We start from the raw sequence: 16,223 nt of genomic DNA, 5'->3' as shown, positions 1-16,223 counted from the left end.
TATCTTAGCAAAATAGAATATTGTGAGGTCTTTCATTTGGCTAACCTCTTTTCAGACTTAGATTTCAGCCTAGACATTATCTGTTTCATAAAATTTCCGCTTCCCCTGAGTGATATCAGGGATTTAGAGTTCACTCAATAACTACACTTCACCTTGTGTTGCTATCATATGTTTTTCTCTTTCCTCCCCACATGTAAAGAAACAAAACAACAACAAATTCAAAGGTAGAGACTGATCGTTGTCTATCAGTAGTTAAGTTCCTAATATTATGCTTATAGAAGGCTGTTTCCTCAACAATGTTTAATAATGTTTCCCAAATGAATAAGGGGACTAATATAACCTTCTGTTGGATTTTGGAATTATTTTGTATAGAAAAGCCCAAACAGTTCTTACTCATTTAGATTTTAGTGTTAAAACCAACAAATCTAACCACAAACCACAATGAAAACGGTAGGGTCGGTGCTAAAAGTGGAAAATCAGATGAGAAAGTGTCTCACGGATTTCTATATGAACATATGCCAGAGCGGGGTGTTGAAATCAATGAAAGAGCGGCTTGTTCCCTGCTGGAGATATAATATAGTGTTTTGGAGTGAAAAATTCTAAGATTTTTGCCAAATTGGGAAACTAAACAAAGAAGTGGAAAGAAAATACTTCTCCCAAGCTCACTTTTCAAGAACCGTGTAAGGAAATCCAGGAAAGCTGGGGGGACTAGTTTGCCTCAGGAGTCTTAAGGCCTATGTATTTAAACTTGGTTGATAGGTAAAATACACAATTCTCTGGACATCTGTGTGAAATTGGACAAGATTTAACAGCAGTGCCTATTCATCACAGCTTCTAAGGTGATATTTGATGGTTTCCAATAGGTAGTTGTCATGCCTATTGCACAATGAAAAACCCATTTTCAGTAGAGATTCCAACTAGGAACTCATATTTCTCATCAAAAGGTATTAAGATGCTCCTCCTATGGCCACGATACTGCTCAATGCTTCTAGAACACACATACTCACAAACTTCCCAAAACACTATGTATGCCCTAATCCAGAGGACTCAGGCTGGAGAGACAGGTACCTACAACACCCCACAGCCTTTCTAAAAGATTAGTAGTAAGACAGACACCTAGCACAGAAATGCTTCCACGGAAGCTGGCAGTAGACTTGCTATTTAAAGGCTGTACTTGAGCTCGTAAAACACAAACAAACAATAAATAATTTGCTAAGAGTTCACAGAACACTTGATGTGCAAAATCTGACAATACAAAGCGAGCCAAATGAGGCACAGAAGAAGGTCTCTATGTTGTGAAATCAAAACATAGTGCGAATTAAAAATAATTCCCAGACCACCCTGGTTATGGTTGTTACAAGTTCTTTAGAGAGGATAATCTGGCGATTGATATGAGAAGTTCCATTATATCTTTTAGAATTTACTGTACATATTATATACACATACTTATGTATATATGCATATACAGACATATACATATCTCTCTATATACACACACATATGATTACTTCTGTATAGTGAGCTATAAGGAATTTTTGCAGTGTAGATATTTAGTAATTGTAACAGATACTGCTGTTGCTTTCATAAAATCCCAAGATTAAAACCCTACTTGTGTTATCATGTTTGCTTTCTCTCTCTTTGCTCTCATCTATTTTACTATATCTATCTACCTATATGTCTTCAAACCAAAAGAGTCTTATTTGTCATGACAGTGAATACTTTGTGATATCCAGGGTAAGCAAAATGACACGTATCATTCCTCATCCAATTCTAACACATTGGATTGATTGATTGATTGATTAATTTGGTACCGGGGATTGAACTCAGGTCCTTTTGTTTGCAAGGCAGGTGGTGGAACCACTGAACTAAATCCCCAGCCCCCACATTGGATATTTTGACTGAGCTTGGGACACTGAACACTATTACAAGAATAAAGTCATGATAAACAATTGTATAAGGGAAACATGGCAAGGAGTGCAGACAGATTAATGCAGGATTTCAGAGGAAACTGATACCTCTCTAATGTTCTCTCCCAGAATTTAAAATATTTCCCACTCTGTTTGCTCCAGATAGGATCTACATGATATTTTGGAGCGTGAAGAGTTTGAAGGTCTAAAAGAAGAGGAGTCCATCCCTCTTCTTCCTCCATGGATAAGGGGTCTAGGGATTTAGCTTAGTGGTGCTGCTGCCTGCCTTGTAGGCTGCAAGGGCTGGAGTTTGATCCCTGATACCAAAACAACAACAACAAAACCAACCAACCAGCCAAACAAAAATAAATCCTCTATGGACAAATGATTCAACCTCCTGAGGAACAGTTATTTATGTATTTATTTATTTATTTATTTATTTATTTATTTATTTATTTATTTATTTAGAGTAAGTGAGTAAGCAGGGTCTCGCTATGTAGGTCAGGCTGGCCTCAAACTAACAATGATCCAGCCTCAGCCTTCCAAATGCTGGGATTACAGGCGTGCATAGAGGGAAATGTCAATACATGGTAGCTTGATGTTCAAATGTAATGTTTGTACACAGCGATGGCACATAGGTCCCTTGTGAGCTTCAGTATAATTTAATGAATAACTGAACAGGTCAAGTTACTACAAAACTAACTCACTCTAAATTCAAAGCAGCCATTTTTATAGTTAGACTTTGCTTAATCGAGCATATCTTGGATCCTTTCAAAATAATAATATAGCATTTCTTTTACTAGTTTTTCTGAAATCCCTCATTTTTCATTCTTGAATGAAAATTACTAGTCTAGGAATATAGTTCAGGGGCAGAGCGCTTTTCTAGTATGCACAAGGTTCTGGGATCCATCCTTGTACCACAAAGAACTGTGGGTTACATTCTTATTTCGTTTTCTAACACTTACAGGGATTTCTACCTCTGAATGTTTATTTCTTAAATTTTATTACCTGTTTTATTACTCCTTCAAGAAATAGCATCCTCTTTTTTTTCACCTGCCCCCAAAATCCATTTCTAACCTGTCCTTCTGATTATTTCAGCTTCTCTTGCCTTTCTGTTTTCTGAAGCACTACTCTGCATGTTGTACTCATTTGGGTATCTGTCTCCCTGTGTACCAGGCTTCAATAGACTGGGATGACCAATTCCTTGACAGCTCTAATTTTTGAACACTCCCCAAGCTCCCAGCACAATAGCGGTCGGACAATAAATATTTAGAATACATTTTCTAGTTGGACTTAACTTTTAAAAATATAATTCCCAAATATCCAGGGCAGGTCATAAATACAGAAGTTCAAGTTTGGTTCGTATTCACCTCTTGTAAAACCCTGAGATATGTGCAATTCTCATAGCTCACACTGAAAGGTGCCAATTATGACTCATGCTCTTAGCATTTAAGAAAAATCTTCCCTACTCTCACCTGTCTCAACTGGAAGTTTCTCCGTTTCTGGGTCTTGATTAATGAAAACTGGCCCTGAAATGTAGTTTTCTTGAGATAAGTGTATCATCTTTCTTCAGATACTGTCAGAAAGTTAACGTAATTAGGTAAGCTATATCAGAGCCAATCCTGGTTAAGGGCGGAAAGAAAACCTGGTGTCATCTGGGACGGTTTCTCCAAATATTTATGGGAGTGAGTAAGCAGGAGCAGCTCTGTCTAAAACTTGGAGAGACAGGAAATAGCAAATCAGAAGAGCAAAAAGAAAATGTCTCAACTTTTCAAGGGCCAATTTAAAATTCGACATTTGTATGTAGGAATTCTAGACATAATGCAAGCACAAGATTTAAAGGATCAAGGCATCATTCTTGTAGAGGTAGTTTGTTCTTCAGCCTTGACTCACAGCATGTGGTACAGAGCTATAAAGATATGCGTCGTACTGGGAAATGCTTTTTGTGTGGTTATCACTTCAGGGATAGTTTAGTGGTCAAGAGAAAATACAGTGAAGCTAAAATTATGATACTCAAGTGAGAAATATTCCTGTAAATAGATTCATACTAAAACAGGGTAGTTGAATTAAAAAGTAGTTTCCCTGGGCTTAGATTTTCCACTCCATCATTGACCAGCCACCCTGTCACTTTTATCCTGAGCTTCCTCTTTCACAAATGAGGATGTTCAATCTCTCTTTTATTCTAAGTTTAGAAATTGTTGTTTCTTTCTTAGATTAAAAATTTTTCTCCACAACATTTGTGTTTACCTCCTTTTACTTAAGTGAACTCTGGTTGACTTATTTTCTGCAGGAAATACAATGAATGTTTGTTCTTTTGTAGGATTTCCTAATTGAATTCACCTTTACCACAGTTCTAAAGAGACTGGAGGAAGCTTAAACTAACAAATTCTTATGGCTCATCTCTTACAATATATCCTTCCACATTTACTTGGTAGAAATTTTCTCCACTTTACTCTTAAGAAAATTGAGGCTCAGAGAAGTCAAGTAGCTTGCCTGCAGCCACACAGTAGGTAAGGGCTGGGTAGACTAGACATTGCTCTCAGGTCTGTTTGATTTAAAAACCCAGGCTCTTCCTAGCATGCAATCCTGGAAATCTATTAAAAAAAAAAAAGAAAAAGGTAGGTATTCAACTTTAACGCAAGGAGACTGAGGTATTGAGAACTGGAGGACTTCCTTAATTTTACAGTAAATCAGCACTTTGGAAGTCAGGAACCAAAACCCATGTTTTTATGCAATGGAGTGTAAGCTCAGGCTGGGGGTGGGGCTGAAAAGTAGCCTTTTATGATAACTTTAATTCTATTTGATGTCACATTAGTGCTTCAGAATTTAAAAGGTAAAATATAAGAAAATCGAGCTTGTTGTATTTGTAAATTTTTATTAAACCCTAGTAATGTGTTTTCTTTTTTTTTCTAGATACTGTCTCAGAATAAATGCACTTTAATTGATGAAGTTGTTTTTTTTTTTTAATCAGAGAATTTGATTTGGTTTTTTCAACTTTATTGTTGCTGGGGCTTTTTTGTTTGGTTGGTTTTTTGGGACGGGGGTCTCACTATGTAGCCCAGGCTGGCCTTGAACTCAGGACGATCCTCCTGGCTCAGCTGCTCGAATGCTGGGATTACAGGTGCGTCCCACCATTCCTGGCTCCACCTTTACTGAGGTACACTCGACAAACAAAAGTCGTGTACAGATAAGGTGCACAATGGCATGGCTTCACTAGCACTATCTTGGAGACCACGGGTCCTAGCTTCTCCAGCTCCTCAACACTGCCTGACATGGGCATAACTTCTGCAATGCTGCAAGGCTTCATTCCAAACTAGCTCTGTGTAGAAAAATAATTTTCTTATTGAAAATAATTCAAAGATGAGCATCGGCTGTCTTACTCTCCCTGTGGCTTACTGTACAACCGTTCTCTACTTCCTCTATTTTTAGGAAAGCACTTTTTTTCCCTCTGAACTTCCCTTGTAGTGGTGGATTTTTTTCCTCCTGTGTGTTTGTGTTGGCTCTATGCTTTCCATTCCTTTTGAAATTTGGCCTGGTGCCGTGTGCGAGTCAGCACTTAGCCTACAAGTATCGCTTTCCAACACTGTCAGAAGGAAAAACTCCACCTCCCACACCCACTACTAATTACCATAGCCTTAACTACAAAACATGACATTGCATCGTGCACCCATCACTTGAGCATCTGATGTCAGCCACTGTTACTCCTTCAGAGAAAATGAGCTTGAGCCACGTGGAAACTATGTCTCTACGCCACTCAAGTTCTCAAGATGCACAGAGATCATCCTGGAAGCCATGGTTGTGCTCAGCAATAGTTCTTTTGTTTTGCTTCTTTGCTACACTAATTCTTACTTTCTTCCCATTTAAGGTAAGGAGGCCACAAAACCTAAGGCTGCTATTTATTAAGATCTTTTACTTGTTGGTCTGATTATTATCATTGCTACTCAGTGTTGTTTGAGATTATTGGATGGAAGAGATCTGTGAGTACAGATGATGTAAATATAATTTTGTTGTTGTCATGGCGTAACTTTTGAAGCTATTTAAAGGATATAGCCTGAGACAAAGGATATTGGAAAATGTGAAATACTAGCTGCAGAACTGAGCTAACTGGAGAAAAATCACTTGATTAAATCAGTCAGTGGTCAGGTGGCTAGTGTATCTTTGCAGGGAAGTGGCACTGGACTAGGAGTAACAAGATCTGGATTTGAGTTCTAAGTCTCCCAGTAACCAGCTGTATTAAGTCTGAGAAAGCTATTCAATCTTCTGGCTTTCAGCTTTTTCATCTGAAACATGGTGGTAGGGGAATGGGCTTGTTTATTATAAGGTGCTTGCTAGCTCTAAAATACAGGGATCGATAATTTACTTTAGAGTGGTATAGAATATAATATTTAGGGATTCAAAAGTGGGCACAGTGATTTTGGGCTAGAGTGATCTAGGAAGGCTTCATGGACGAAGGAGGAATTGCAAGTCTTTTTGGGAAGCCCCAGACGGCTCTGAAGAGTACAGGTATCATTAGCTCCTCCATGTGACTAGATGAGGAGGAAAAGCTCTCAGAGTATACCTCTTTGCCAGAATTGAACTTGGTTAACCCACATTTGGAACATTGATTCTGGATTCTTGCAGCTTTTTAACGAAAGGTTCTGCCTCTAAAGACAGCCCAGAGTTTGTGCCAAATTGCGGGGAGATGTAAAAGGTATTTTGCTGTTTTCCTGACAGGATGCTTGGGGGATTAGTTCCTGTGGAAAAACCAATGGCCTGGCTGGCAATGCAATGATGTTAGCACCTGTTGTCCATGAGCACTGGCCTGTACTTCCCTTTCCCTGTTGGCCACAAATAGATATCTTCCGAAAAAAGATTTGAGTGGTTGGCGGATGGTGATTCATTATGAAGTAGTCACTTCCACCTTCTCAAGATACTCACAAACTTGGAAGTTTTGTTTCATTTTGTTCTCCACTCTAGTTTCTACTTACAAAGCCTGACTTTCTAGATGCTCTAGACACCAATTTAAAAAGTGTTACATTGGGTTGGGGATTTAGCTCAGTGGTTCTGCCACCTGCCTTGCAGGCTCAAGGACCCGAGTTCGATCCTTGGTACAAAAAAAAAAAAAGTGTTACATTGGGTTGGGGATTTAGCTCAGGGGTTCTGCCACCTGCCTTGCAGGCTCAAGGACCCGAGTTCGATCTTTGGTAAAAAAAAAAAAAAAGTGTTACATCGAAAATATATTTTTTTCCTCCTCCAGAAGACATTTAACTAATAAGACAGGCTTTGGGCTCAAGGAGTTTGGTCAGTCCCTAAGTGAGAATAGCTTTACAGGAGCTGTATCTTAGCACCTGAATGTTCAGGAAAGTCTCCTGAACATTCAGTGATGTGAAGGATGCTTTCAGAAGAGGAAGTTTTACTGGCACTTAAAAGCAGAGAAATTTTATTTCTAATGGTGATCTAAGGTTGGTTTGAAGAAAGAATTATTAAATTTTGGCCATTTTGAGCCCAACTATGATGCCAAAGTCAGGTGGCCAAAGGCTTAAACCAAAGCGAGGTTACAAGACCAACTGTTCTTTGTAAACTAAACTAAACTAATATAAACTAAGCTGAAAGTCCAATATGTTTCTTTAAAAGTGAGTATTTATTCCTTCAAGTAGTCACCAGAATTATAAATAGAAACTGCTGTACTGTGGCAAAGGTAGGAGTTTTGAATAAGACAGGCTGGATTTGGACCTCAACCTTGGCTTTTATCAGCTGCATAACTTGGGCTAGATACTTACTCCTTCTTATCCTTGTTTCCTCATCTTCAAATGAGCATGCTAATTCTTACAGAGTTGTTTTAAGGACTAATGAGGCAATACAGTGCCTGACTCACTGCACCCTTGGCAGGCTTTCAGTAGACGGTAATAACTAATATTTGTGCCATTACTATTAATGAGATTACAAGGAATACAAATTCAATGTGACTTTGTAACTATGGATTTTCATTGCCAATCTATATTCCTTCTCAATCAGTGATCATATTCCTCGGTCAAATTGATGATTTTTCAGATTTTCCCTTATGGCAATAATTGTAGGACATCACCATTGCTCTAAACAGACATTGAAGCAGCCTTTAATACAGTATCTGGAATTTCTGGTTCTGGCAATTAATTTGCCTATGACCTTTGATCTCTCTGTGAGCTCTTTATATCCGATAGTAGCTGGCATAAGATCTCTGACATATATTTTGGCATTCATTCATATTTAAATTATTACCTAATTGCTTCATGTATGTAATCATGTCTTTTAAAAAGATTTTTAATTTCTTGAGAAGCAACAGTCACACATTAAATTTTTCTTTCTTGCTTACAATGCTAGTATCATGTTATATAAGTTCAATTGTTCATTATAATTAGCATCCTTATCAAAACATTAAGCTAATATTCATTAAACAGGTTCAGTCAGGATATCTGAGATGGTCCTTTGCAGCAAGAATAATCTCATTAACACCCACTAGCTTCCATGAGAACTTTGTACTATTATTTCTCTCATTTTATAGATGAGGAAATGGGGGTAAGGGAGTATGTTTAGGTCTTTGGAATGCTTGTCTAGCATATGCAAGTTCCTAGGTTTTATTCTAAGCCCAAGGGGAAAAAAAGAGTTGCCTTACATGAGGATTGAACTAAAATGAATTTCAACATCTCTTCTAAGAACTTTAAAACAAAAACGAAATAATTGCAAGAGCAAAATCAATGGCAGGTTTTTTTTTTCCTTAAAATTGTGGCTTCCAGGCTTTTAAAACTGTACCTACTTATAAATAAAATATTTTCATTATAATTTCCAATGTAGGTATGTTAATTATTATGTTATATATGAGTACTAACACTGAGCACAACATACTGTATACTGTACACACTGTATATATTGTACCTAAAATGAAAATTCATAAGGATAAGCCAAATAATCTTTAACATACTTTTTTCAGCATAAAGCCATTGTTTTTAGCAAGATGTTCTATATTTTATAATATATTAATGCATAAAATAAAAATGCTAAAATAATTGAAATGTTTTAGTAATTTGATAAATGTTCTAATTTTACTTTCTTAGTTTAACATTTTGTGATACAGCAATGTGAAGTCTATATGCTGTTTATTTACTTTGTTTTTTACTATAACTAAATAATTGCTTCACAAAGAGATATAGATCAAAAGATAGAATGTATCCTTTTATATTTGGAAAATATAATGACACTCAATTTTCAACCCGTCATCCGTTGACGTGAAGAGTTTTTAGTTAAAATAAAAACATCCCTCACTCTATGTGTGCCTTTCCCTCCTTATATAATGAAATTCCAGTCTGTAATTATAACCTTTCTCTTACATAAACTTCATGTTTACTTATTTTTCTCTTCAATATACGCTAATGGCAAAATCCCAACCATAGAAAACTTCTAACATGGATTAAATCCAACTGTTCCATGCAGGATCCTTTTCTTTTTTTTTTTTTTTTTGGTACGGGGGATCGAACTCAGGTCCTTGCGCTTGCAGGGCAGGCCACCGAACCGCTGAGCTAAATCCCCAACCCAAAACATGCAAGATCTTTCTGAAAAGCATTAACATTAAATTTATGATCCCAAACTTCAAGCAGGACCTTCAGTGTTGCTCTGGCAGCAGCCTATATTTCCTAATCCCTTCATTCTCCTCCATCGGAATAGTTCATACTTTTGGCTGCTCTTCAAACATCCAGTATTTCTTCCCTGTTCTCACTCTCAACTGATAGCTCTGCCTTCAGGTACCCAGAGAGAAACAGAAGCAGGGAGGAAAAAAAGACCCAGAGTCCCCATATCCACCACCCGCCCGAGTCTGTGTCCGCCTATGTGTGTTCTCTCTTGCCTGTGTATGTGAAGTCGCCAATCACCTACCACAGCAGCCCTTGAGTAGATGAAAGACCCCATCCTCTTTCATCTACTCAAGGATATTGTTCCTACCATTCTGCCCCAGCTCTTACATATCACTCCTCCCTCATTTCTTTGCAATATTCCTGCTACTTCTCTTATATTAAAAAGAAACTAAACCAAAGCCAAAGCCCAAAACCACCCCTTGGACCTCTCACCCAAAACCAAGTTCCATTCAAGTTTTCTACTTTTCCTAAAGCAAAACTCTTTCAGTTTCTCTTTTTCCATTTGGCCTGAAATGCATTCTAAGTATACTTCTGCCCTCATTATCACATCATAGAAACTACTTCTGTCAGGAACGCCAGTGGCAACCACATTGTTAAATCCACCAACCAATTTATGGTTCTTTTCTTTGTTAATTTTTCAGCAGCATTTCACCCCAGCAGATCATTCCTCTTCCCAAAATACTTTCTGCCTTTGGTTTCCAAATACCACACTCTCCTAACTCCTTTCAAACGCACTGGTCTTTCCCTCTTAGTTTCCTTTTTCAGTTCCACCCTATTCACTCTCATCTAAGCGTTGCAGTACCCCAGTATTCATCTCTGCCTCTACTCCCTCACTTCACGGTCTCCTATGATGTCATGACTTAAAGCAACAACCTGCAACTGGCTAAATTTATATCACAGATCTCCCTAAATTCCAGCCTCATATATTTAACTGCATATTTGACGCTCTTATTTGGATATTTTAAGCATCACAATGTTTCTAAAACCAAACTCATTGTTCCCTTCCCAATTTATTCCTGTTACATCTTTCCAATTCAGTGATTTACAACTTTCTCTTTCTCATCACTCAAGCACACCATCTTGGGGTCTTCTTCTTTGCATCTCATTCTCTCACCCATAGTCATGTTGGGAACTGCGGAAGGCCCGGTCATCCAAATACTTATCAACATCTCCACTGCTAGCACCTTGATCAGAGGTATCATGTTCCTTTGCCCGGATGAATACAACAATCTTGTATTTTGTCTCCCTGCTTTGCCATTGCCTCCCTTACTTTATGCCTAGCACAGCAGCCAGAGAAATCTTTAAAATATGAAAATCTTTGAGTTTAAAGTCTTTTATTCATAAAGAAACCAATGAATTTAGAGTGCAAACATTTTCTGTGGTTATGCCTTATCTTACTCAAAACTTACTCAAAACTTACTCAGAGCTTTTAGAATTGAAATACTTGTATTAGTAAAATTAAGCACAATTGATAGCATCTCTCATCATGTAAATTGTAGTGTTTTGCAGCACTTTGAAACTATTAGATCTGAGGGTATTTGAGTTACATATTTGACATGTGATTACCTGAATATTAAGTAAGGATGGCTTCATCAACCTGAGTCACAAATACTTATAGAGCTTGGTTTCTTATTATTTTAAATAAAGACAAACATAAACAGAACCTCCATTATTTTCTTCCCATACACCAATAGATCACCCCGTGGATCGTTAGGGTGTGGTGACTGCTGTTGATAGAAATTTTCCATAGCCAAGAGGGAGAGGACCAAGATCCAACGTTTGTCCTGTGGGTAGAGGGTAGATGGATGTAATGAGAACCAAACTTTGCAAAAAGAACCAAAAGGACAGCTACACAATGAAAAGCAGTCAGCCACTTGCAAAGGGAAGATGAGAGAGGAATACATGGTGGAGAGGGTGTTTTCTTTCTTTAGAGCTATGGAAAAGTAGTTTGATTCAGGAATATGAGGCTGCAGATAATTGAATCAAGACAGTAGCAACTCTGGCACCATGCTGACCAAATTCTTTTTCTTCCACAGCAGACGGCTAAAGAGTCCTGTATGGCTAAATTTGGTGAGTACCCTACCGTCATGTATTGTGTTTGCTTTTCTTAGTTTCTGATACAAGAAGGAAGGTGCCAGTACTACCAAGAAGGCCTATATTCATTCACTCTTTGCTTGTCTTTCAGCTACTATTTGTAATTATTTATCATTTGATGGGCAGAAGTGTAGGAGCTGAAGCTTTATGAAGGTGAACCAGAGCAACAAACCAGTGCCTTGAGGAAGCTCCTATCAGACCATATCTCTGGGCAAGAAAAACTCAGTACATTAAAAGGCTTGCGAGCTGGAGATACCCGAATCAATTTCTGTGTTTTACTAAGAACAAATTTCAAATTTCTACAAAGTACACATCACATATCACCCATGTCCAGTAGAATACGTGTGGTGCAGCAAAGAAAACAACATTGCTAACATTGCTATTGGTAAATGTGTAGGAAGGGAAATGAGAGTTAGGAATGGTCACTTCCTCTGCTCTTTTCTCCTCTTCTTCTTCTATTAGTTTCTGAGCCATTTTCTCTTACAGTCACTCAACATGTAAAAATACATTACGGTTTACAGCTATCCTGAGAGTTAGAATATTTCTTACCATACATGCAATACTCCAAGTAAATACATTTTGGTTGTTTATAGGTTTCCAGACAAACAAGTACACACTATCAACTGAGATCAGAATATTAGAATTAACTACTAACTCTGCAGCCACTGCGTTCCTATATAATTCAAATTGTTGGGTTTCCATGGCTTGTGGGGAATTAAGAAATTGTTTTATTTATCCTTGCCTGTATTTCATTTTTCTTTTCAGTGAAAGGAATGGAACTCATGGTATGCTTATAATTCCTCACTGATGTAGTAAAAATTGAGAACCTGAGTTGATGAGCTGTCTTTAAGTGACTTCATCGCTGAATTAAATAGGAGAAACTTTCATAGTCTTTCCTGGTGATTTGCCCATGATATGTCAAGGAGGAAGCAATTTACTGGGTACTGGGCTTACTGGAGATATAGGGAGGCTTGTTTCTTGCTCTATTGATCTCGCCTTCAGTCCCCTCAGAAACTACTTTCCAAGTTTTATATTAGTTATTTATATATGAATGAAACTTTGAGTTGCAGTGTTACTTCTAGGGCTTTGCCCCCTACAGCCAAAACTATGAAGAATTAGTGAACAAGCCAGATAAATAATTTGGGTGGCAAAAACAGACCTAGGGGCCTTGAAGTCATGAAGCTCTGCAAAACCAGTTAACATTAGGCAAATATTTAAATGTCATATGTACCTATGGAAATGTATGACTAGGTCTGGCACCTTTCTTGACCCTTCATGACAGTATTAAATAAGGGATAATTATATATAGTAGTCAAATAATATCCATCCATAAACTCATGAATTGATCAGTATCTATTTTGGGAAGTTTGGATAATGACACCTGAAGTGAGTTCTGAATGACATATGCCTACAAACTGATAAGAAAGCCCATAATTTAGACACAAAGCACTTAATTCAGGAACACGGAGATTATCATTCAGTCCAGAAAAAATGGTTAGGATTGGGATAGAGAATCACTTGAATTAGTGAGCTAATTCCAATCCACCCAGGCCAACAGAGCGAGCCCCTCCCCCCATCTTAAAGAAACAACTTTACTGAGCACATGGGAGGTGCAAGAAACTTTTGGGTGCTTAAAATACAGCAATAAGCAAACTACAGATGTTGTCTTAATTACTTTTCTCTCATTGCTGAGGCAAAATACCTGACACCCAAGGTTAAAGGGTGAAAGGTTTATTTAGTTCACAGTTTGTAAAGATTTCAGTCCATAATTGGTTATCTCCAAGTCAGGGTGGTATTGCAGAGGAGAAACCGTTCTGGGTAGAAGATAACAAAGCAAGCAAGGGATGACCACCACTCTTTCTATCTATCCCTTATATCTTATCCAGGCTACTTAGGGCAGGTAGCACTCACATCTTTAATCCTAGTGCCCTTGAGCCTAGTATTGTACCACGAATCTATCCCAGAGTCACATACTGTAGACCCAGCCACCTCTGAAAAAGCCCACCTCTGACTGCATGAGGCTTTGGGGGAACTTCCAGACACAAGCCATAACAGATGCTCTCAAAGATGTTGTATTCAACTGAATTTAATATAGAAACAAATAAACACTTTACAATATGCTAAATGCCAACCCCTCCTATAAAGAAAATTAAAGTAAGGTGAAGGGAGTTACTATTCTATTTTGATTGCTAGGGAAGGCGTCACCCGGACACACAGCAAATAAAGCATGGAAAAACATTGATTGCCAACTCTAATTGTTAAAATCCTGGTGTATAATTCCTCTCTCCCTTTGCACTTCTTCCTACAAATATTAGTTTACAAGAGATGCAGATCCATTTAACTAATTTTTCAATTCTCAATTTATCCCCCTTAGCACTGTCCTTAGCAAGAGACACACTTAGGACTTGCAACCTGTCTAAAACAAGGATAGATACTTAAAATATTAGAATTGTGGCTAAGAAAAAATAGTATAAACCAGGCAAGTGGTAAAGCAGAGCTACCATCCGGAAAAGGATGAAATAATAAATATGTTTTGCACTTTTCTCCCCTGTAAATTTCTTATAGGACCTCTACCCTCAAAATGGAAAATGACATCTCCTGAACCTCCCTGCATGAATAAAATATCTGATTGGGAGCTGAGGATACTTCAGAATGGCTTGTACTTAACTTATGGCCAAGTAGCTTTTGATAGAACCTACAAGGGAGCAGCTCCTTTTGAAGTGTGGCTACGTAAAAACGAAGAACCCATACAGATTCTGACAAACAACTCTCAAATCCAGACTTTAGGGGGGATTTATGACTTGCACGTTGGAGACACAATTGACTTGACATTCAACAGTGAAGACCAGGTTCTAAAAAATAACACATACTGGGGGATCTTGTTAATACCAAATATTCAATTCATCTCCTAAGGATTTGATTTGGTCTCTTCATTCTCTTCAGCATATGCAGAGGTGTTCATGAAGAGTTGGAGAGGGGCAGATTGACAGTGCTTATACTTTGTCTGGGTGTACACATCAGCACACACAGAATTCCTCTGCATGTGAGATTTTTGCCTCAGGCTTTCTAGAAAGAGACTCAAAGAAATAGCCAAAGGAATTTGGTTACCTGAGGTTGGGTCTGTAACGATGCTTTAGTAATTTAAGATAAAATGAGTGGGGGTGGAAGAGGACAGAAAATCTTCAATGATTCTTTGTCTAAACTTTGGATCCCTGGGTGGAAAAATGAAGTATTTTTATTTCCACGGGCACCTTACTTTGCAAAAGAATCGAGGGCAGTAGCCTGGCCTTATTCTCATTTTTGTAAGCAGCTTTACTGTATATTTCCATGCCCTCATCTTCCATCTTCTGAGACCCTCTTAATACAGTCATACTGGTGAGGTGGCCACAAATATGCCAACAATATCTTACTTTAGGTGTTGTGAGGGGATAGAAAACTCTTTGAGAACTATCTGGACAGAAGTGAAGAGAGTATGAAGTACAATGTCCTGGGAAGTAGAATTTCCTGGGAATTTCCCCCGGTTTCATCACACCCAGGTTGCAAGATGTTTAACTAAATATCTGGTCAAAGGAACCATTCTGAACCTTCACCTTTAGCTTGACTGTTTGTCTCTAAACATTGTCCATGGTGAGTTGAGTCACCGCAAGTAATCATTGAATTTAATACCAGCAATTGGCGTTAGTATCGCTGTATTATGCTATTTAACGATTTCATAGTTTTAACAGGCTTTCCTCAGCTTGCAAAGTGTGTCCATATATCACATGGCAACTTCATGGAGGGAGGGGCAGGTATCTTGGGCAAAATTTTGGCAGTGAGAATATAGACACAGATGGAGTAGATAGGCTATTTTGCCTCAATGAGTAAATGGGCTTTCTGCTGTTATATATTCACACTATCTCAGCTTTACAATTGGTATTTATGCTATTGTGTTATACATCTATAAAATCTAGCTAATTCAATCTTTAAGAGATATATTCTTCTTTAGCCCAAGGTGGATGAAGCAAAGCTATAACTGATCTTTCCTTTACCAGCGATCTTATTTATTCCAGGATGCTGGTCAGGACTTGCTCCAACAAAATTCCCTTCCTTACGTTGCAAAGTCAATCTCAATTAAATGTACTAACCTCTAAAACTAGCAAATAACAATTCAAATTTTTGACTCAGTTAAATTAGGTATTTGTATGTTCTTGTTGAAAGGTCTGTAACATTTGTTAATCAATTAAAAATATTTATAGATGATGTTGAAAAGTCAAACTATGTTAACTAATATAATTATAAAGCTAACTTAAAAATATTTGTATCGTGTACAACAAAAACTGCTTGGGGCATCATAAGTTATTTCTTCTTACATTAAAATCTGCTGAGTAGCTGTAGCCCCACAGCTTGGATACAGACTTTTATATTTGCATATCTTTTCAGAAAATTAAATTGTGTCACATATATTTATAGAACCTTGGTAGCACTGAATTTTTGCTGTATTATAAGCAGCAGTATGCTAGAGTGGGCCAGAACTAATTCATATAAGCCAACTGTTAAATTTTCTGAAATTTTGCACTCTGGTTCTTACATACATTCATCA

General features: G+C 37.7%; 1 protein-coding gene across 1 annotated transcript; it reads left to right on the top strand.

Annotated features, from left to right (window-relative positions):
- Positions 1-5,595: 5,595 nt before the first annotated feature.
- Tnfsf18 (TNF superfamily member 18) lies at positions 5,596-15,825 on the top strand. Its single transcript, XM_010635612.3, has 3 exons — positions 5,596-5,772; positions 11,590-11,620; positions 14,210-15,825. The coding sequence occupies exons 1-3, from the start codon at positions 5,623-5,625 to the stop codon at positions 14,554-14,556; spliced, it is 528 nt and encodes a 175-aa protein (XP_010633914.1). The 5' UTR covers positions 5,596-5,622; the 3' UTR covers positions 14,557-15,825.
- Positions 15,826-16,223: the final 398 nt, after the last annotated feature.

This window comes from Fukomys damarensis, unplaced genomic scaffold (assembly GCF_012274545.1).
Source record: "Fukomys damarensis isolate Sample0158 unplaced genomic scaffold, DMR_v1.0_HiC HiC_scaffold_11, whole genome shotgun sequence".
NCBI lineage: Eukaryota > Metazoa > Chordata > Mammalia > Rodentia > Bathyergidae > Fukomys > Fukomys damarensis.
This window is presented reverse-complemented; position numbering and strand designations above follow the sequence as displayed.